Below are 22944 nucleotides of genomic sequence, written 5' to 3'. Positions count from 1 at the left end.
TCTTGATGTTTATCTTGAGGGTGTCTTTAACTGTTTCTTTTGACCTCCCCGTTTCCTTTCTCCTTTGGTGAATTGGGCGTACAGCAGTTATTTTGGTAAGCATACATCAGGCATGCACACACAGTGCCCGCTCCACCTCAGCTGGTGCTGGATAATCAGGGCCTCAACACTGAAGATGTTGGCCTCTGTGAGGGTACTGGCATTAGTGCGGCAATCCTCCCACTTTATCTTGAGGATCTTCCGAAGAAAGTACTGGTGCTGATGTTCCAGGGTTTTCAGGTGTTTTCTATAGGTCACCCAAGTCTCACAGCCATGTCCTTTACACACTACATATACACTCATACACTACTCGCACACACACTGCATACTTATATATACACGCATTACACACACATTGCATATTATATATGCATATACACAACTTACACTACTATTCATATGCACTACCCACTACATACACTAAACTCATATACTCCAAACATACCATACCCTACATGTACTATACTACACTCAAACTCAGCATTATTACTGGCACACACTACACATCGAGCATATGTACATATGCACTGAAGTCACACATATCCTGCCACCTAGCCAACCCACTCCCCCACACTACACTATAGCACACTCACTCCGAATTTAAACGGCATGGTTAACCTGGAGACACGTGTGTTACTGATCTGACTTGCTATCAAGCTTGGGGTTGGGGGGATGTGTGGGCACTTGTCTGGAGAGGATTGATAACCTGGGTCTCCTGGTAACAACAACAAGGCTGTACAGATAGATCTGATTAGCTCATACGGCTCATCCCACCCACTCCATTGCGTGGAAGGGCTGCTGCTGCTCTCACGTCAGTGCCAGAGGACATGAATGGGATTCCAGACAGCTGGAGTAATGCTGGCAAGGGACAGGTTCTGTCAGTGTGCCCTGCACCGAGATCCCCTATACACTAGGAGAGTACTGAAAAATCAACCGCCGCCACCCAGGAGAATTGCACAGATTCCCAGCCATTAACGTACATCTCCTCAGAAGCGCCCGGGGAATAGAGAAGACCGGAACGAGAGATTTTTAGGCAGCAGAGAAAAGAAAGAACTGGCAGCAGTTTCTTTCCCTGTGAACGAATAGCGATTGATGAGGAATTTGGTGACATCATAATTCTCTCCAACACTCAAGCAAGAATCGCACAAAAAGTACAACTGGGGAGAGCTGGTTTGCAGGGGTGGGGGTGAGTTTCAAGATGCAACTTCATTATTTCCTATAAAAGGAAAAATGCACTTTCCCCTTAGGAATGATTAACTTGAAAACCATTTCCTCTCCGGCCATGGCGATAAGAATTCGCAGAGCGCCGCCAAGTGGACAGCTTGGATTGGGACGCGAAGGCTTTTTGAAAGTGTGCCCATGATCAGAGAAATGAGTCGAGTTAGAGCCCTAACCCGCGCCTCATTGAAGGTCCGTGTGTATTTCACACCTCCGAGCCCCGCTGTGCGAACAGCCTGGCCGAGGCATCCCAGGGTTTCAGCCGGTGTACATGAGCACGAAAGTATAGCCCCAGCCCAGCAGTGACCAGCAATGAATTAACTACTGGGGTAGGAGTGGGGAAATCATCTCTTTCACTGCCGGGTTGTCTCCCTCTCTCTCTCAGATAGACCCTAGTGCTGAACTACTCCAGCGATCCTCTCAGGAATTCCCAGCACGCCGACTTGGGGTAGAGCAGATCCCTTGACAGGTCTATAACAGTGGATGGCAGAGCCCCCACCATGTGCTGCTGTGCGTAGAGAACTGAAAGGCTGGAGTGTGATCATCGCCCTTCCCCCCCCCCCCTTTTTTTTTTTTTTTTTTTTTTTGAAAGGTTTGTTTCTCTCTTGTTGTGAGGTAACTGGATAAACACCAGCCCGCTTCCTGCCCGGCTGCTGCTGATTGGCCCGCGGGACTTTCAGGAATGCGAGCGACCCCTTAAAGGCGAGAGCAGCTCCTCCAGCCACTCCACTGCACCGGCCAGGGGCTGCAAGCCAAGGGAAACCTCCGGGGGCTGCAAGCAGCTACCGATCCGATCCACCAAGCAGGACTCACTGCTACCCTCGGACTGCTCCAAGAACACGAGAGACCCCGCTGCAGAGACACTGGCACTACTGGCTATGAGCTTTGCTGAGCGCGTGTAGAGCGCTAGAGACAATAACTCACCTAAGAGTCACCAGGAGAATCCAAGGGCTTCAGAAGGATATTGATCGCTCTTTATTCAGTGACTGCAGAAGATATTTCCTCCCCTGCGTTATCTCTAGGGTCTCATCATCTTTTTCTGTAAAGGTAAGTGCTGAAGCAGCACTTTTCTTCCCCCCTGCGACGTAATGTAATTTCTAAGAGACAAAATCCAATCAAGCAGGGGAAAAAAACCAACTGAAATGCGTGAGGGTTTGTGTGTATCTAGCTACATATGCACTCTTCGGTAATCTCTCCCCCACGTAGTCCTTTGCAGTGTTTTCCATCTTCAGGGTACCTGACAAACCTATTGATTGCCAGTGTCCCCAAACGTTACTTTTCTGAATGTAATGGCTCTGAGATGTCCTTTTATTGTTGTTCAAAGGTTTGTCTGGGAGACCGATCTTTGCCATGGAGCTATCAGGCGGACTTTTTCTCCTCCTAATGCTTGGTGTCTGCGGAACAAACCAGATCCCAGGTAAGAACAGTGGCTTCATTCTGTATCTGGTGATTATAAAGAGATTTATCGGGTCAATATTAATGGTCAGGATTTTTTTTTTTTAAGGCTTCTGGTATCTTTGGTGTTGATTTTGAAGGAATGAAACCTTAAACTGTGATGAAGAGCTGCTTTGATATTTCTAGCCCACAAAAATGCATTAGCCTGAGGAATATTCAGATTAGTGGTTATGAACAGCAAATTATTTCCTCCTGTGGAGAATTTATGTAACCTTCAAACAAGGAAGGATTGAGCACTCAAGGACTTTAAAGTAGAGCATGGCTTGCTCACCTTTCCACGCTATGCTGGAAAAGATGTAGCTGAGGAGCTAAAAGAAGCAATCTAGCATTCTTCCTTATCGTGCCTGTTCTGTGCATTATTTAGCAACATAGACCATATAGAGAAAGTACTTATGTACTAGTTGAGATCTCTGTAGGTGATCAGAGAACTCTCACCTTAGATTTTAAAATGGGATCTGACAGATGTGGGCACTCTGCTCTCCTCCCCTTGTGTCTCCTGGTGTGCTACCCCTCCTCTACTGGCGCTCAAAACGCCACTCACTGTCTAGCTACCTTTGTGCATAAGTCAGGATGTAAGTGACATTTGCCTACCGGCATCCCAACTGGAATGCGCCATGCCCTTCTGCATAACAGCCCCCCTATGGAACTGAACTAGCTTCACAGCTGCCCCTGCCTGCACTGTCTCTCCACCAGCTCCCCATCCCATTGGACTGATCTTCAACTCCCTTTTAAAGCCCCCACTCAGCCACAGTGAACACCAGCCCCCAATGGGGCTGAGCTACTTTCATAGCCCCCAGCACCAGTGTGTGCTCCCCCACCCCAGGGGTTGCACAGCCATTCAGCCCCTTACTGTCCTTATTCATAGCGCTTGCTCTGGTCTCTCCACAGAGTCTGGGGGAGATGATAACAGTGTGTTTGACATCTTTGAACTCATCGGCTTCACTCGCAAGGGGGCCGGACGTCGGGCAACTGGGGTGCACTTGGTGAAGGGACCTGAGCCCTCCAGCCCTGCTTACCGCATTGAGGATGCCAGCCGCATCCCAGCCGTGCCTGATGACAAGTTCCAAGATTTGCTGGATGCCATCTATGCTGATAAGGGCTTCATCTTGCTGGCTACCCTCCGGCAGGCCAAGAAGAGCCGGGGCACCCTGCTGGCCGTGGAGCGCAAGGACAGCTCTGGCCATATCTTCAACCTGGTGTCTAATGGCAAGGCAGGCACCCTAGACCTGAGCCTGTCTGGTGATGGCAAGCAGCAGGTGGTGTCAGTGGAAGATGCCCTGCTGGCCACTGGGCACTGGAAGAATATCACCCTGTTCGTGCAGGAGGACCGGGCCCAGCTTTACGTAGGGTGTGAGAAAATGGAGAATGCTGAACTGGACATCCCCATCCAAAACATCTTCACCAGGGACCTGGCCAGCAGTGCCAAGCTCCGCATCGCCAAGGGTGGCGTCAATGACAATTTCCAGGTTAGGCACCTTCTCTCAATCAGCAGCTTCATGGGGCTCCTGCAATGAGAGAAATGCTTAAAGGCACAGTGGCCACACCTAGACACCCTAGAGACACAGAGTAGTAATGAAAATAGGAGGGGTGCAGCCGCTGATCAGCTTGTGCAGGAAAACTGTCCACATCCAAAATAAATAGTCTCCACAATCTACTTGGATGCTTGCGTGTTAATGGTGGGTTGTAGAAAATCCTCTTCAAATCCCAAGCTCAGTTAAGCTTTAGACTCATTGGGTGAGAGATGGTGAATTTCCTAAGGCTACAAGAAGAACTCTAAGTTTCTGATCAGATAAATAGTTGTGTAGCAAATTTTGCTAAACAAAAATAAAGCCCAGAATATAGAGAGGAGAAGCAAGGACATTGTACGTCTGTGGATTTATTAGACACTTGGAGCTGGGGAAAAGAGTGTTCAGACATAGGACTTGCTATCACTGAGTAAACAGGGGTAGTGAAGCATTCTGGACACATGCCTCACCCTATTGCCTTTGACTTTTATGTTTAAATTGAAACTGGATTTTCTGTGCAAAATTACACTTCTTTCCCCTGTAATTGTTACAAAAAGTTGTCATTTTTCCTCTGTCCACAGGGAGTGCTGCAGAATGTGCGGTTTGTCTTTGGAACAACCCTGGAAGCCATCCTAAGGAACAAAGGTTGCTCCAGCTGTAAGTCTGCAACTTTTTCTGAATCCACTGACCTATTAAAATAGGATTCCTCAGTATGGTAGGAAGACAAGTTGAGACAGAATTCAGAAGTATGCTGAAATGCAAATCATTATTGTATAAGAAATTACATGACTTTTTCAGGCTTATAGGCAAATAAATGGACCTGGTGACAGCTATGTTAGCAGGTGTTATGCACACTTCAAACGATGAATTTTTCACTTGTAATCTTGAGAGATCAAGTGCGTGTATCTATATTAACATGCATATACTGTTTTGTTTTTAGCCACTAGTGCGATCATTACATTGGACAATCCCATCAATGGCTCCAGTCCAGCTATCCGTACTAATTACATTGGCCATAAAACAAAGGATATCCAGGCAGTCTGTGGCTTCTCCTGTGATGAACTTACAAATATGTTTGTGGAAATGCAAGGATTGCGGTCCATGGTTACAACACTTCAAGACCGAGTGCGCAAAGTGGTAAGTGCCGAGTAAACCCAAAGTAGTTTTCATTAGCTAGTATTTGAGAGTGAAATACAACTTGCCTCTAAGACTTGTAGACCAAACTACAAGTGTTGAGACAAAGGAGAGCTTTGTACAGAAGATACCTGTAACGCTTTTTCTTTTCTGTTTCATTAAGACTGAAGAAAATGAATTGATTGCCAAAGTAGTGCAGATCACGCCTGGTGTGTGCATTCATAATGGAATTCTGCACAAAAATAAAGAAGAGTGGACTATTGATAGCTGCACTGAATGTACTTGCCAGGTAAAGACTTCTTACAGTTCACAACATGCCAACATCTGTATAAACAACTGCTACCTAAATGATATTCGTTATGTAAAAGAATGAATCCTAGACAAAACTAGGCACACTTAACCTGCATATTGTATCATCCTCTGAAAGACCCATCTAGCAGCCAGTGATGTAGAAGGCTGTACTGTAAATGCAGCTTTCATTTAATGTTACTGAAGACACATTTTAGAAGGGCGTAGGCTAAAAACATCCAACTGATATAGTAGTCTATTAACCAATCTATTTCAGTGATTTGGGGAATGACTTTGTTTAGTTTACACAAACCAAAAAGTAAACTAAGTTAAATACTTGGGTTCCAAATTAGGCACTCAACTGCACCTTTTACTGACTTAAATGAATAGGAATGAATCCTTGCAGTTCACTAGTAAATGTAACCAGTTAAAAGAAAATCCTGATTCTATAATGAAACTGTTAATGCCACAGAATTTGCAGACATTTTGCAGCCTGAAAGGAAGGACTATTTCATAAAGTTGGTAACTGCTAGCCAAAACTACCACAGAACTATACAAGGAATTCATTCTTCAATATGTTCTGTTCCTGTAGAATGCTATAAAATATCCTAAAATGCTGAATAATGCCATAAATATAATTCCACATAATTCCTTTTATGCAGTCTTCAAATCTTAATTATACCTTCTTAAAAACACTTTGAAGTACAAATCCATCAAAGCCTGCTTCAATTTGGAAACCAAAGGCTAAGTATTGGATATAAATGGAATACTTGTAGGCCTTCATATTCTTTTTAACTTGTATTCAGCTAATGACATTTCAATTCTCATTATTGAATCCTGGTAGCTGTCCCAACCATTTGCCAGACTATTTTCTAAAACTATATCAATAAGAAGGCCTGTTGTCCTGAAAGGAACGGAACTGGCAAAAGTATACACTGTATTTATACACTCATTCAGTCTTCTGGTGGAGTTTTTTGTTCTGCCTTCAAAGATCAAAGCCACATCTAACTATAAGTTATGGATTGCTGTTTTTTGAGCCAACTCCACTCAACTCACTTTATATAATCAATTTCAATTCAGATTAACACATGAGAAAGCTGGTTTCAAATTCTTCATTAGTTCCTTCAAAGTTTGAAATATTTGGTATATTAGGTAGCAGAGTTCAACTCAGACATTTGGCAGTTTCTTTTGCTTAATTTCTACAAATTCTAAAACATTTCCACCCTTGGTTGGAAAGTAACTAAAGAATAACTTGGGAAAACTGGTCTACGAATTACTGGAACAACTACCACTATTGTGTCAGCTCTAAATACAACAAGGAGTCATGCAGTAGACTTACTACTGAAACTTTTCCAAGAAGTTCAGTAGATAATAGTCTTTAGTATTTGACCTTTTTTAGATAAAATTTCAGCTTAAACTTATTTGTACTTGCTTAGTTATGATTCTTCTTCTTTGTAGAATTCTGCCACTATATGCAGGAAAGTGTCTTGCCCTCTCATGCCTTGTTCTAATGCCACCGTTCCTGACGGGGAGTGCTGCCCACGATGCTGGCGTAAGTAGTTAAATTTGCTTGGAATTTTAGCTGTAATCTGCTCTGCTCTCTCACTTAGCTAGATATACTGTACTAAAATGTACTCTAAATAACACAATTGGGTATAGGATTACACCACTGGAGAACCATTAGCCTTAGTTTGCATTAACTGAATTTCGAGACCCTTAAATGATCATGCAGTCCTGTTCTAAATAGACTATAGTTGATAAATTAGCTATATTAAATTCTAATTACCACTTCTCAAAGTTATGACCACTGTGATACTAGAAACATGAAGATACTTCAGGCAGTCCAGGCATGGATCCCATTGCATGTTTGCAATGAAAGGAGGGTGGGGTGGACATTTCAGATGTGGTTACTTGCTTTTGAATTTGGTCTTTATGGCACTGATCCAAAGAAACATGCCACATAAAGTTTAACTGTCCCTCAAAAGCCCATATTACAAAGTACTGTAGACTAATCTAGTCTGATGTAATCAGTATTGAAACTGGAATGCTCGAATACCAATCAAACATAAGTCCTTCTTTTAAACCATCTGAATTTGGAACTGCTGTATTTGAATAGCTTCATATCAACTTTCTCCAGCAAAATATTTGACTTTTCAATATAAAATTTGCAGAAATACTCTCTCTTAAAATATCAGAGAAGTAAAGCAGTTACCATCAGGTTCTCTGATAACAACTTTTCTGATTAGATTTCTATCTTCCTCCACAATAAATATAACTATACTGTAAACTATTTACAAAAATATTTTGTCTTGATTCTGCTTTTAAAAAAGTGAATCTTCACAGAGTTTTTAGCAACTGAACTATGACCACGACATAACACGAATAATGAATTTATGAATAACAATAGAAGCAAAAATAGCATAGAACTCAAGTCATAATGACACGTTTGCTTTTGACATATCACAGCTATTGCTGTATTAGATCTGAGTGAACAAAGAGTGATTGTATAGTAAATAAGTGGCCTCATACCTTCAGGGTTTATGGTGAAAAATAAAAATGCAGGTGCTAAAGTTACAACATATGTACCTAATAACTAGAGCTGTGCAGAGAATGGACAATCTGTTTCATGAAAAATTTTGAAATTTGGCTTCATTTTGAATCTGAACAAAACCTAAAAATTTCAAAATTCCCCAAATCAAAGTTTTGAAAACTTTGTTTTGGACTGATCAAAACACTTCATTTTGATTTCAACTCTTTAAATCATATAATATAAAATAAATTTTCCCAACAAAAAATGAAACATTTTCATTCTGAAAATGTCAAAATCGGATATTGGAACATTGTTGGAACTTTTTTGAGGTTTTTCTCGAAAATGAAATGTTGGCAGAAGCAACATGATTTTGCAAAGCATTTAGATTTTGACCAAACGCATTTTCTGATTAAAAAATCGTTCTGTTGAAGTTCTGCCAAGCAGCTCAACTTATGGCCTAATGGGTTCAAGATAAGCAGCAATTGAACATACATGCAGCCCTTGCCTAACTGTAAGCTGGTCCTCCAAACAGTGAACTGAGAAACTCTTATGAAAGTAAAGTACAGCACTAAACTAGTTGTGTTGCCCTTGCCTTCCTCTGTGCTTGCCACTGAGACCACAACCTTCAAAGTTCATGCTGAAATGTTTTGTAAAAGGAAGGCAAATGACAAATGTAGCCTTTTATTTTTTTTTTATATTTTTTTGTCAGGAAAAGAGTTTAAACACAGTCTATAAAATAGAAGTTCTTTATTCACATTTTAAGCAGAAATGTACTTCTCTTACAGCCAGTGACTATGCAGAGGATGGCTGGTCCCCTTGGTCTGAGTGGACTTCATGCTCTGTGACCTGTGGGAATGGGGTTCAGCAGAGAGGCCGTTCTTGTGATAGTCTCAATAATCGCTGTGAAGGTTCCTCTGTGCAGACTCGTACCTGCCACATTCAGGAGTGCGATAAGAGGTGTAAGTATTTCATCTGCTTGCACAGTTCATAAAAATTACCTGAGCCCACCCTGGGCTTCCACAATTGTAATTTAATTATTAAATTAACACAAGTCATAGTAATGATTTAAACCACAATAAGCTGCTTACAGATGGTATAAAACATTGGTTTCTAGCTCTAGCAGTTCCTGAGATTTTTGCCTACTAAACTCATGTCAAAATTGAAATGTATGCAATGGAAGCAAGCATGAATGTTTGTTTTGGCACTGGGCCTGAACTAAACATAGCAAAATCTCAGGGCAGCATGCACTTAATTTTTTTTGAATCTGTAGCCATGATGGTGGTGTAGTAAAACTCTGGTTTTTATTTAATATTGGCATTCACACACTGCCAAAAGTCTTCTAGGAACTATGCAGACATGCCTCAAAGAACTCACCGATATCTCAGATTAGATAGTAATAGGTGTTTGTCTCTTCTAAAGTCAAACAGGATGGTGGTTGGAGCCATTGGTCGCCATGGTCATCATGTTCTGTTACCTGTGGCACTGGCATGATCACTAGAATCCGTCTTTGCAACTCTCCAGTCCCACAGATGAATGGCAAACCGTGTGAGGGTGAGGCAAGAGAAACCAAATCATGCCAGAAAGACCCTTGCCCAAGTAAGTATACTGATCAAATAGAGACTATTACATTATTTAGCTTAAACAACAAACCTCTTGAGCTGGAAGTTGCTATATAATCTATTCCTGGCAACTGTCTCTTGTTAAATCAACTGCTGGGTAAAATCTCATATTTTTTTAAAAAGCTACTACAGATAAAATAAGTAAATTAAAAAATTAGTTTGAATAACACTCAGGCTCTAATTTTAGCAGACTTAGAAATGAAAAATGTAGGTGCTGCCATTCTGTCCTTTATTCTTTCATGATGTCTAAGTGCAGCAGTGGTCTTGACACATACATCAATATCTAGATTAGATGCAGCTAGTAGTATCTTGCTCAATTTACAATCAGTTCTGTGAATGTTTACATTTTGCATGGATTTGCTTTGTAGTAAATGGAAACTGGGGACCCTGGTCTCCATGGGATGTATGTACAGTCACATGTGGAGGAGGCATTCAAAAACGTGGACGTCTTTGCAATGATCCTGAGCCTCAGTATGGTGGGAAGGACTGCGTAGGTCATGCCACAGGGACCCAGGTCTGCAATAAGCAAGACTGTCCAATTGGTGAGTAACTCTAGTTTTAAAAAAATGGTATTTTTGTAGCCCTTAGATACATTTACATCTTCAAATATTTGTGCAAAAATTACACCTCATCTGAAGTCTGTATCTACATTTTAGTGATGGGGAAAACTGGTCAAATTCTGCTTTCCATTACATTGCTACAAATCTAGAGTAACACAACTGATTTCAGTGCCATTACTGTGTAACTGAGGGTAGAATATGACAATAGCTGGATGACTTTGTCAAGACAGCACAAGTCAGTGGCAAAGCTGAGATTAGATCTGAAGGAGTTTTTGACTCCTAGACCCATGATCAATCCATTAGACAACACTTCTTTCTGTAGCTAAGAATGCAACTGAAACCAATGACTTCTTATTTTCATTTGGCATTCTAATGTCATTGCCATGTAGAAATTTACTATTAGTATTTTCCATTGGTTAGTGAAGCTGTTTTCAAGTCTAAAATGCTGCCATACCCCTTTAAAACAGACCAAAAAGTTTGTTTTAAATTCACATATTGTTAAGATGCTGGATATGGCCAGACTACTAAAATGATTGACATTTACCATGATTTAATCTTGTGTCTCAGATGGATGCCTGTCTAATCCCTGCTTTGCGGGAACGACATGTACCAGCTCCCCTGATGGTTCCTGGAAGTGTGGTGCCTGCCCTACTGGTTACCATGGCAATGGTGTTCAATGCAAAGATATTGATGAGGTGAGAAGTTTGAGTTCTTGTTTTTAGCCTTTTTTTTAATAAAAAAGTACAAAACACTAAACTACAAGTTAAAAATCCAAATGTCCTAAGAAATCCTCTGTCTAATTATCCCTTTTACCCCAATCTTTCCCACTTCAGTGTCAAGAGGTTCCTGATACCTGCTTTATCCTCAATGGAGTGCACAGGTGTGAGAACACTGAACCTGGATACAACTGCTTGCCTTGCCCACCACGTTTCACTGGAACACAGCCTTTTGGTCGGGGTATTGAGGATGCCACAGCTAACAAGCAGGTACTGCCAAGTTGAGAATTTTCCTGGTTTATAAAATCTCCCAGCTGCCTTCTGTATTTTGCCTTCTGTATCCTGAAAAGGTTTGACGTTTTCAGAAAAGGGAAAAAGCAAGTTCTTGACCAGCCTTCATGGTCTGGGAAATTAAAGGTTATCTGAAAAGAGACAGCATAGTGCAAGCATATAATCTGCTTCAGTAAAATGAGTTTTAGAAGCTGTTGCTTTCTTAGCCTTTTAAAGGTGGGAAGGAGTTTGGGGGAATGAACATTTGTTGAAATGTTGCCAATTCAGAAATGAAGTAAATATTTACCATGTGACTATTTAGACCTGTACGTGCCTGATCCCTTTGAAGATGAAAGGTTTGAATAAGGAAAAATAGTAATTAATGCTAAGATGGCAACTCTGCATCAAGATTTTGTTTCTGAAGGATCTGGGCTCAAAACAGCCATAAATTCCTCTTGCCTTAGTGGTATATCCAGGAAGAATGGGGATAGAGACTTTTGCAGTGGTTTTACTGTCTTTGTGTGTGTGGTCTTTTAGGTCTGCAAACCACGTAATCCATGCACAGATGGAACTCATGATTGCAACAAGAATGCCAAGTGCAATTACCTTGGCCACTTCAGTGACCCCATGTACCGCTGTGAGTGTAAACCAGGCTATGCTGGCAATGGCATAATCTGTGGTGAAGATACTGATTTAGATGGATGGCCAAATGAGGACCTTGTCTGTGTTACCAATGCTACCTATCACTGCAAAAAAGTAAGAAAATTCCCCTGTTCTCCCACTTACTGTTTTAAGAAATTGCCTTAGTATATATCTGAGGAATGTACTAAATGCTCAATATTTTAAAGGCTTATGAGACAGTCAGGTCTTTGAGTAATTACAGATATTAAACTACCTATAGTGCAAGATAGGAATATATTCCTTCAGGGATATCATGGCATTGTATTGTCAGAAAAAGTCCCAGATTGTCGAAGAACCTGTTATTACAGCAGTTGAGTCATGCCTGTAACATTCAGGAATTCTGAACATTCCGGTAATTACAAAAATACCACATGTATGTTCCTATGAAGAGCCTATTTTTGGCCACTCGTAAACATTCTCAAATGTCTCAGAGAAAAGCTTTAGGCAAAAAAGATACAGGGGAAGATTATCAAAAGTGCTTAAGTACCATCTTCAAAAAAAAAACATACACTTAGGCTTTTGACTTTTGAAAACTTTATCTGCAGTCCTTGATGATGATGATGATGATGACTGGTTGAAATCAATGGAATTACACTGAGGTAACACCAGTGTAAATGAGATCTGAATTATGCTGTATAACTCTAGCTGTTCACGCTCTTAAAAAAATAAAGAAAACATGGCATGTATGCCTGGGATAAAAATATTGTGCACTTTCTCCTTTCTAGGATAACTGTCCCAATCTTCCCAACTCTGGGCAGGAAGACTATGATAAGGATGGAATTGGTGATGCCTGTGATAACGATGATGATAATGATAACATTCCAGATGACAGGGTAAGGCAATATGAAGGATTCATGCCTTTTCTAGTGTAGCTTTTCCTTTCTCCACTCCCAGTGGTCAAGTCCTGGCCTCTGACCTTAATCTTAACAGAAGATGGTAGGAAATTGATGGGTTTGAAGGGAAAGTTGGCTATCTGAAAAGAGATGCCTAACTCTGATTGATTGCATCTTCAGTAGTTCCAGGAACTAGCTGCAGCTGCCTGAGCTTTGAAAATTAGATTGACTGACTCTTGACTTCATTACAATAGCAGCCTAACCAAGGTTTTCAGAATGTCATTGTAATTCACCACTGCTGCAAGTGAGAGCAACTTTATCACTTCTGCTATTTACACCAGTGGTAAATTTGGCTGAGATGCAAAGGGCTTGAAATATTAGCCAATGTTGTTAAGTAGGGTGCGTGTTTTTTTGCAAATTCTAAATTTGTTTTATTCCACTTCTTCTCCCAGACATCATTTGGATCCATTACAATCTGAGTTTATTTTTTTAAAAGAAACTGTAGTTCTGATCTGTCCATTGAAGAGGGCTTAACTAGTTTGAATTTTCAAGCATTTTCTTAACTTGCATTAAATCTCTTCCTAAAACAAAAGCCATACATTTGAATTGTGTTGATAAAGCACCAAAGTAGTTTTCTCTTTATTAATAGTGGTTTTGGGCCTCTCCTCCCTCTTGCAGGACAACTGTGCATTCATTTACAACCCACAGCAGTATGACTATGATAGGGATGATGTTGGTGACCGCTGTGACAACTGTCCCTACAATCACAACCCTGATCAAACTGACACTGATAACAATGGAGAAGGAGATGCATGTGCTGTGGATATTGATGGAGATGGTAAGGTGTTCTGTTGCCATTTCCACCCTCCTACACATACGCAGATAGTTCAGTACTGCATAGATGTCAGTTATATGTTGCCTCTGTTGGTACCCCTGTCTTATACTAGATAGAAAGTCAGGTGTGTGATCAAGTCACCTCCTAGTGACTGAGGCTGTAAGCACTAATCCTATTACAACCAATAGAAATTCTCCTTTTAGTTTAGGAGCCTGTATTTTTTGAAGCAGGAGGTCCTGATTTATAGCCCTGTTCACACTAGCAATGGGTGTCAGATATAACTAACGAAGTCCTGTGCTATCCCATGGTTATAACAGGGGTCTCAATCGGTTGTTAAATAAATTACTGTAGATTATGCTGTACAAGTGTGGGTATTTTAGCAACATATAAACTGTTGGCTTAATTGTCAGCCTTATTTACTTTTTGCAGTTCCATTGCCAGTATACAGTATTCAGATTGTGGAGTTTATGATCTATGTAAGCCACTTGAATTCATCAACTCTGCTCTGCTCCTTTAGGCATTCTTAATGAAAGGGATAACTGCCAATACGTCTACAACGTAGACCAGAGGGATACAGATTTGGATGGTGTTGGAGATCAGTGTGACAACTGCCCTATGGAACACAATCCAGACCAGGTAGGTTTTTGTATTCTGACCTCTCTCTGGACCTGCTATTCAAATCTTATTTACCATTTAATTTTTACCCTTTGTTATACACACTGTGCTGACATGACAAATGATGCCTTTATCAGGTGATAACCTATCTCACAGGAGTTCACACAGTTGCTAGCTATTGACTGAAAAATTGAGTAATGGAGGTTTGTGGGACTCTTGTTTGAAGTCATATGTGTCCTGAGCATTTTTAATGGGAGACACTCATGTCTGTAAACTTGTCTATGGATCTTGTCAGTTGCAGTAACTCTGGGAATACAGCATGAAATTCACATGGATAACAACTAATTTTAAACAGCCTATGAGAATTTCTTCTCAGTGATTCTATTGTACAGTCTGGAGTGTAGTCAAATGAACATGCTGTACAAGAAAAACTAAGACTATGTAAATTACAAATAGAGACACACACATTACTAGGGGTGGGGTTTAAAAAAAACCACTGGATCCAAATTAGCTAAAATAAAGGAGTAATGTGACTCAAAAAGCAACCGTTGATTTTTTTTTTTTTTCTGAAAAAAACAACCCCCAAACATTTGCCAGGTGCTTGACATTAATGCAGGGCGTATGCTGAACATCACTGAGTGTGCTAGGAACAGAGGTAGATCTTAGGCATGGCAGGGCCAGAGGCTTAACTAGTGCAGTGCCTTGCATTTCATTTTATATAGACACATTGCTTTTTTCAGACAAAGGTTAAAGCAGTACAAAACAACCACATTTCAAAAGATTGCCTTTGCCAATACAATAAGGGTAATGCTGCCTGCTTTTCCCTCTTTATGGCAAAGGCTCAAAGGCATATTCCAACATTCATAAATAATATGAAGAACTAATCTTTACAAGATTAAGTGGAGGTGAGGGAGTTTCCAGCCCCTCCCACTGAATTTGCTGGTTCTAAGACACTCAACGGCAGCCGTGGGTAAAGCCTGTACAGTCCTGTCAAGTAGAAGGCAGTAAGATGAATAGCTTCAGGGGCATAACTGGAATGCTTGTATGGTTCCAGAAAAGTTGTTGCAAATCAGTGGAATCCAGTGTAATACTGTAGTTGCCTGGGCAGTGTTACATGCAAGGATTCAATGATGCTTAGAAAGTTAGGTGGCTTTACATTTGCCCCATTTACTTGACTTCTTTCTAATAGGTGGAGGTGAAGTGGGGGGAAGCATGGTCCATTCTATTGTTTTTGTTAGGTTTTTCCCTGGCTTTTCATGGAGTGGTTTCTTGAATCGTTGTTTTAAATTAATCCACAAAACTCTCACCTGTAAGTATTTCTGTAGGGTAGAGTATTAAGGACAAAATAATTTAAACTCTAGCACTTGTAGCAATTCAGAATGTGTAAGTTAAAATGGCCTCTGACACTTCAATAATTCCTGGGGTCGGAGGAGTGTCTGCAAGAATATAGGACAGGCTAACTTTTGATAGCTCTAACAAATATAAAGCTAGATGCCATGTGATCATATTATAGAAACTGACTTTTGTATATACTTTAGCAAAAACAAGATGCTAAAGTATATATAAAATGCAAGCAGAAGAGGGTTTTCCAAACATAGTTACTTCCTTTAGTAATGGGCTATCTCCTTACACTACCACTTAGTCTGTATGTTTATAGAGGGCTTTGGTGGCTGTTTCTGTAATTAAGAAAATTATGACATGGAGCGGAAGCCATACAACAGTCTGTCAAAACATTCTTATAATGTAAGAGTGATCTAATGGCTAGGTACATACCAAAGTCAGTTTCATATGGTGCTTGGAACAGAAAGATACTAGGTGCAAGATGGAGGGTAAATTGACACTAGATCTCTGCAAATCTCATGGAGTAAATAGAGACTAGCCTGCAGTGGCAGAAACATTATATGCATAATTGTACATATCCTGGGAAAAAGCTGAAAACCACACTACTCTCTGAGCCCCAGATATTCAGATAAATAGGCCTAAAGCAATTGGTTAGTGAAATGTTAATAATAAAGTAGTTCAAAAGAAATTAGCACAGCTAGTCTTGTCTGAATCACAAAATGAGCGTAAGAATTTAATACTGGTCCTTTTTCTTTAAGTGAATAGCAATCCTAAATTCTAGCCTTCAAAATTTGTATTTCTGTGTCTTTCTTGTCAGCATCCTCAAGTGCTGCAATAAGTGTTGTGCATTTTAAAGCTTGTTCTTCAAAGCTTTTCCTCTTCTCCTTCTCCAACAGGAGGATTCTGACTCTGACCGCATAGGTGATAAATGTGACAACAATCAGGACATAGATGAAGATGGCCATCAAAATAACCTAGATAACTGCCCCTATGTGCCCAATGCCAATCAAGCTGACCATGACAAGGATGGCAAAGGTGATGCCTGTGACCATGATGATGACAATGATGGTATCCCCGATGACAAAGATAACTGCAGACTGGTTGCCAACCCAGACCAGACTGACTCTGATGGTACGTAAGATGAATATTATAATATCAAAACCAGTCATTTTCCACAAAGGCTTGTCTAGCATTACATACAGATGTATAAAAAATTATGTTATGAATAACTTGTTCTCTTTTTAAAAAGGATTAAAAAAAAACAAGTGTATATAGTTTGTATTGGTATTATGTCATTCCTTTTTACTGCGGATCTTATGCTGATTCCCAGTATCTTAATGAAGTTTGGGAATATGCCAAAATGGAAGAAATATTGGGATAGGGAGAAGGGATATGAACATATTAATCGATCATGGCTACTGTAATTAATGTAAACCTAAGGCATATCTTTAAAAAAACTTCTTGACACTAAGATACCAGGGTGAATATGTAAATAAATCTAGGCCTCTTACAAGAATTTGCCTTGTAGTAGTGGCACAGCCAAAACACTGCAACAGATTTCAGTCTCAAGTGTCATGTATGACTGAGGCAACTGTAGTGATGCATCATTCTCAAATTATGCCAATGAGTTTTCAGAGTTGTCACTGTGAACCTATACTTTTATAGGTGATGGACGTGGAGATGCTTGCAAAGATGACTTTGACCAAGACAATGTGCCAGACATTGATGACATCTGCCCTGAGAATGTTGACATCAGTGAGACAGACTTCCGTCGATTTCAGATGGTTCCCCTGGATCCCAAGGGAACATCGCAAAATGATCCTAATTGGGTGGTTCGTCACCAGGGTAAAGAGCTGGTTCAGACTGTCAATTGTGATCCTGGACTTGCAGTGGGTGAGTAGAACATTTTGGATCCTCTCTCCTCAGAGTGTCTTATAAAAGTCTAGAAACTTAGCTTTAGGTCCAGCATAAGGCTAATAAAAGCAGAGGCTTCAAACTTGGTTTCCTTATTCTTCACCCAGGATTTGATGAATTCAATGCTGTGGACTTCAGTGGCACATTCTTCATCAATACAGAAAGGGATGATGACTATGCTGGCTTTGTATTTGGTTATCAGTCTAGCAGCCGTTTCTATGTAGTCATGTGGAAGCAGATCACCCAGTCCTATTGGGACTCAACACCAACCAAAGCTCAAGGATACTCAGGGCTTTCTATAAAAGTCGTGAACTCTACCACAGGTCCTGGAGAGCACCTTCGAAATGCTCTGTGGCACACAGGAAACACTGCTGGGCAGGTAAGAACTGCATTTGTGGTTAATTATTTTCTTGCATGGAGGCCAGGCTTTATTCTAACAATAAGCATGGTAATTCTGGGGAGTTTATGCATCCTGTTAGTGTAGGAAGGGGTCTCTTAGAAGAAATAATTATTTGTAATTTGTAGGTGTAGGATTTTGTGTACAAACTTGATTATGAAGCATAAGCTCTACATAGATTCCCTTTGGAGCTAAGGGACTCTACTAAGTTTAAAACAAGTAGGGAGTCCATTATTTCTGATGACCTTCTGAAACGTTCAACATCCAGCATTAGGCAGATTGAACAATTAAATAGGAACCTCTGTAGGAGTAGAGTTAAATCAGATGGGTTTCAAAAGACTCTATTCAGAGCCTGTCTTTTGGATACACTGTCCAGCTGTAGGCCCTTATTTTGAATATAAAAGCTTCTCGAGATGTTGACATGGTGTCAAAATATTGCCTAAATAATTGGATTCCTCTGTTGGTTATTTATAATCGTATCCTTCTTTTTTAGGTGCGGACCTTGTGGCATGACCCTCGTCACATAGGCTGGAAAGATTTTACTGCCTACAGATGGCGTCTTAGCCACAGACCAAAGACTGGCTACATTAGGTAACTATTGTTGTGATATATCCGAAGGGACTCGAGGGCAAGTGTCATTTTAGCAATGGTTAGCTTTATATTAAAGATAAAAACTTACCACAGCCGACAAGGATGATTTATTACTGCTCTTCTTGCAGAGTTGTAATGTACGAAGGGAAGAAAATCATGGCTGATTCAGGACCAATCTATGATAAAACCTATGCTGGTGGTCGGTTAGGATTATTTGTCTTCTCTCAAGAAATGGTGTTCTTCTCAGATCTTAAATATGAATGCAGAGGTAAGGATGGCATCTTGTTGGTATGACATTTTACTGAAGTACGTTGAAATAACAATTGTTTTCTTCTGAGGCAACTTTCTTTAAAACAAATTTAAGGATGAAATTTATCAATTTAAATTCTGTGTGATTACACAACATTTTGATAATCTTATACTACTCTTGAGACACATGCAGGATTTCTTTTGAGATCTGTGTGTGTTGTGCTGGGATGGATAGAGGACATCCTGTTAATGAATTTTGCATAGTTAAGTTACCATCCACTAAAAGTGAAATGTTGAAGAGACTTAATTGCAGGACATAATGTTTTAAGAGGCATATAAAATATATTTACTTCATGCTTTGAACTACAGCTAGTGTTGTTGTTTTTTTAACACCTGGCCAGATTTTTCAAATGCATGTGCATAAACTGCAGTGTGAAAAGACAAAATCCTTACTTTCATATTAATGTATACATATGCACATGCAAACAAATCCCAATTGGCTTGGACCCAGGCAAAATGTATGCACAGCTCATGGTTTATGTGCCCATAAAAGTCAGGGTTTGTGTTCTGCTGAGTTGGAGTGCATACACACTTAACTCAAATCTTTCTTACATTCTTGGCCATTTCATACAAAAGTCTGGCTCAAGAAATTGCTACCAAACGGGTAAAGAACTGCTTTTCAGCTTAGTCCCTAACTATAATGATTAATAATACAGAAATATTTTAATTCCTTCTGTAACAAGTTTTCTGTCTCCTCCCGCCCTTCCTCCACAGATCCATAATCACGAGGTTATTGATCCAGAGACTATTTAAAAATGCTGGTATTGCACCTTCTGAAATGTTTAATATTTTACAAACCCTGGGACCATTGTATTCCTTCCTTCTTTTCTTCTGCCTGCACAAATGTGGACTCAAAACACATGACCTGCCTCAAGAATGCTTTTGAAAGAATGAAACTGAAAGTACACTCAACATATGACCTCGGCTAAAATGGAAGGAAACAAATGTATTTTTCATGAATGAGAATTTGTCGTCATCTAAAAAGCACACATTTGCTTCAGTAAGACATTTGCTTTGCTGTTTATCACAGTGTAATGTCACTGCCTCTCTTTTACTGGTGGTCCCACCAAGTAGCATTTTTTGTAATAAGATCATCTTTGGATGTGCTTTGGACTACTTAAAAACGAAAGACATTTCAGTATGTGAGGAAAGGGGATTTGGGATGGGAGGGTGGACTTTTAAAGGTTAAACAGAAAATTGCCATGTTTGTCTAAAAGGTGTCTATGCTCTCTGGGGTTTATATACAGGTAACTTGGAGAAACTGTTACATTTTGGACTAAATATCTTTCAGGTGACTAAAATATATTCCTTGATTTCATGATGTAGACTAGCTGTATTAGCGAGTTAATCCATACAGTATAAAATAGAAACTGTAAAATGGATCCCCAGTGGGGAAGAGGGCATAAAGATTTACACACAGGATTGCACCAGCTTGGTGAGAACTGGGATTCACAATTGGAATCTATTGCCATTGCCTGATTAAATAAAGATATTTATTTTATTCCACATGTAGCAAGTGCAGATGTAGCAAGAACTTTTAAAAAGGTGCTGGAAAGCACACCATCTCCATTAGCACCTGTGCTGGCCTTCAAGGAACAAACATCTGTGCTTTATATTTTATGGTTAAAAAGGCACAACAAATGACAATAGCAACATTCCTTTTTCTACAGATTTCATGGACTTTTTTAGTTTTAACTCCTCACTTTTTGGGAGGAGGAAGAAGGCTGTAGATAAAACCTTAAAAAATGTAAAATATTTATTTTTTACCTATCCTGGATGTCATAATGACTGAAGGACTATTGATAAAACAAAACACAATAAATGCGTCAAGACTATCCATATAATCATTGTTACAAGTCTTCAAGACTGTACAATTGTAAATACAGATTATTTATTAATTCTGTTCTATACTGAACCTAGATTTTAGTTTAGAAAGCTTTTTTGTTTGGATCAGATTGCTGAGATGTATTAATTACAAAAAGCAACTTTCCCATAAAGAATGTGGAGCACAGGGAACAGCAGCAGGGAGGGAATGGAATGAATGTTTGTTGGCTTTTTCTCAGTCAGCGTTCCATGTGTTGTTTTTTTACTACTTTGTGCAAGGCAATTGGTGATGGCCTGGTAGGTTACCTTTCTGCTTCTTTAAGAAACCACAAGTCCTATTTAGATACTGTCAGTTCCTATCTCTTGAGCCTGTTACTGGAGAGACTGGACAGCATTTGTTACTAATCATTTACTTAGTGCCATTAGATGTACATGGTGTTTGACCATTGGTCAACAATATGCCAGACAAAACATAATTCCTGCCCCAACAAGTTTTCATACTAGAGGCACAAATGGCACTTGTCTGTATAGCATTGGATTGTAGCCATTTCTGAAGTTGCAGGTCGCACATTGGAATGATCCATGTGCAGTGGCAAAAATAGGAGGCTTCACAGAGAAGGTGGGATTTTAGGAGCTCCTGGAAGGGGCTGGGGGGGGGAGAGGCAAGACATACATTAATTGAAGCTGTTCCAGGTGTAAAGGGCAGCATGATTATACCTATAATCCTTTGTCTTTCCAAAAAAAAAAATAAAAAAGGAAAAAAATAACAAGGTGAAACTTTTACGTACAAATATTACCTCATTGTGTGACTGAGAAAAAAAAATCTTCAGATCAAGCAGAATTTAAATGTCTAACAAACTTTAAAGCTACTGTAGAACTTTTTAAAAAATTAAATGCTGTACATAGTCAAATTCTCTTTGCGGAAAAGTATATTCCCAGTAAGAAAATGGCATTGAAACAATGTTAAATACTATTTCTAATGTTGTGTTATATTTTTGTCATCTTGTATACCATTGCTTGTATTTTTATAAATTATTTTTCTCATTGCCATTGTAATAGTTAATCTCATAATTGTGTAGATACGCTATTTAAATAATTTATCAGGAAGTGCTACCTGTAGAGTTAGTATTTCTATTTTTATAAAATGTTTGCACACTGAATTGAAGAGTTTTGCTCCGCCGCCCATGTTTTTGCTATTAGCATAATTTTCTAAGAACATGCTTTTTTGTACACATTTTTAACCATTTTACATTTTAAAGCTGTGTAAGTTGTACAATAAAATTTCTTACATACAAAGAACAATAAACCAATATGGAAATTTATATTTACAACTTTTTTATCTATTTTCATTTCTTCTCACTATGATTCCATGGGCTACTTGAATTAATGGGTCAGTTTACATTAACTCAGTTGTGAAGGCTCAACTCAATAAGGATAGCAAACTAATATAGTAATGATAGGGATGATATGAAAATGAAGCTTTTCCTAGAAATATAGAACAGGGCCAGGATTGAAGTCAATGGCAAGCCAGGATTATATCCCATATGTTAAGCACCAGATGAAAGTATGATGTAGATATGAATGTGTTCCATACTGTGGGCATGCGCCATGAAGGCATGGCTGGTCAGTATGCATTCGAATATGTCAATGGTATCAACTGACCTGCTGTTGGAACCTGGAAGTAGAATGTCAAGTTACTGGGGCTTCACTCTGGGGAGTCTTCCCCAGACAGCCATAGCTAGTAACTTAAAGCTACCACTCATTGTCAGAGAGAGAAGGAGGGTGAGGTAATATTTTTATTGGACCAACTTCTAGCCAACAGCTTGCCTCTCTAATATGCTGGGACCAACATGGTTACAACACCACTGCAAACATCCATTGTCAGGGCTTTTAAGGAGGGCAGTGGCAGAAAAACTTTGTGACCTTACAAAAGAAGGTGTGAGGGGGGGGAAAAGGAGAATCATTCTGTAGGGTGCAGCTGTCTCAACAGAGTGCGGTTTTCAGTCCCTCTGCACCAGCAGGGGGTTATTAAGCCCTTTTCATTAATGACACAACATGACAGCCACTCCAAATAAATTTAGTGTATGGCGTATGTTATGGATTTACAGTGTCTGTGCTATGCCCCAGCTTTTGAACAGTCCTCTAGGGCTACCCCTTTAGTGTGTCAGACCCCTGCAGGCTCACCCTGTTCCACAAGGGTAGGCCATGCAGCCTCAATGACTCTGGAAGTGAGCCACTGGGCTCCAGAACTCCTGTTTCACACCATTAGC

General features: G+C 39.9%; 1 protein-coding gene across 1 annotated transcript; it reads left to right on the top strand.

Moving 5' to 3' along the window:
* The first annotated feature begins 1973 nt into the window (after positions 1–1973).
* On the top strand, positions 1974–21996 carry THBS1 (thrombospondin 1). The gene is made up of 22 exons (XM_054025337.1): positions 1974–2304; positions 2582–2674; positions 3601–4178; positions 4799–4874; positions 5158–5354; positions 5515–5640; positions 7098–7191; positions 8955–9128; positions 9589–9765; positions 10157–10330; positions 10916–11043; positions 11182–11334; positions 11872–12090; positions 12741–12848; positions 13527–13686; positions 14201–14319; positions 16536–16770; positions 17305–17532; positions 17661–17932; positions 18444–18541; positions 18670–18809; positions 19565–21996. The coding sequence occupies exons 2-22, from the start codon at positions 2608–2610 to the stop codon at positions 19570–19572; spliced, it is 3531 nt and encodes a 1176-aa protein (XP_053881312.1). The 5' UTR covers positions 1974–2304; positions 2582–2607; the 3' UTR covers positions 19573–21996.
* The last annotated feature ends 948 nt before the right edge of the window (positions 21997–22944 follow it).

Source organism: Malaclemys terrapin, chromosome 4 (genome assembly GCF_027887155.1).
Source record: "Malaclemys terrapin pileata isolate rMalTer1 chromosome 4, rMalTer1.hap1, whole genome shotgun sequence".
NCBI classification, from domain to species: domain Eukaryota; kingdom Metazoa; phylum Chordata; order Testudines; family Emydidae; genus Malaclemys; species Malaclemys terrapin.
This window is presented reverse-complemented; position numbering and strand designations above follow the sequence as displayed.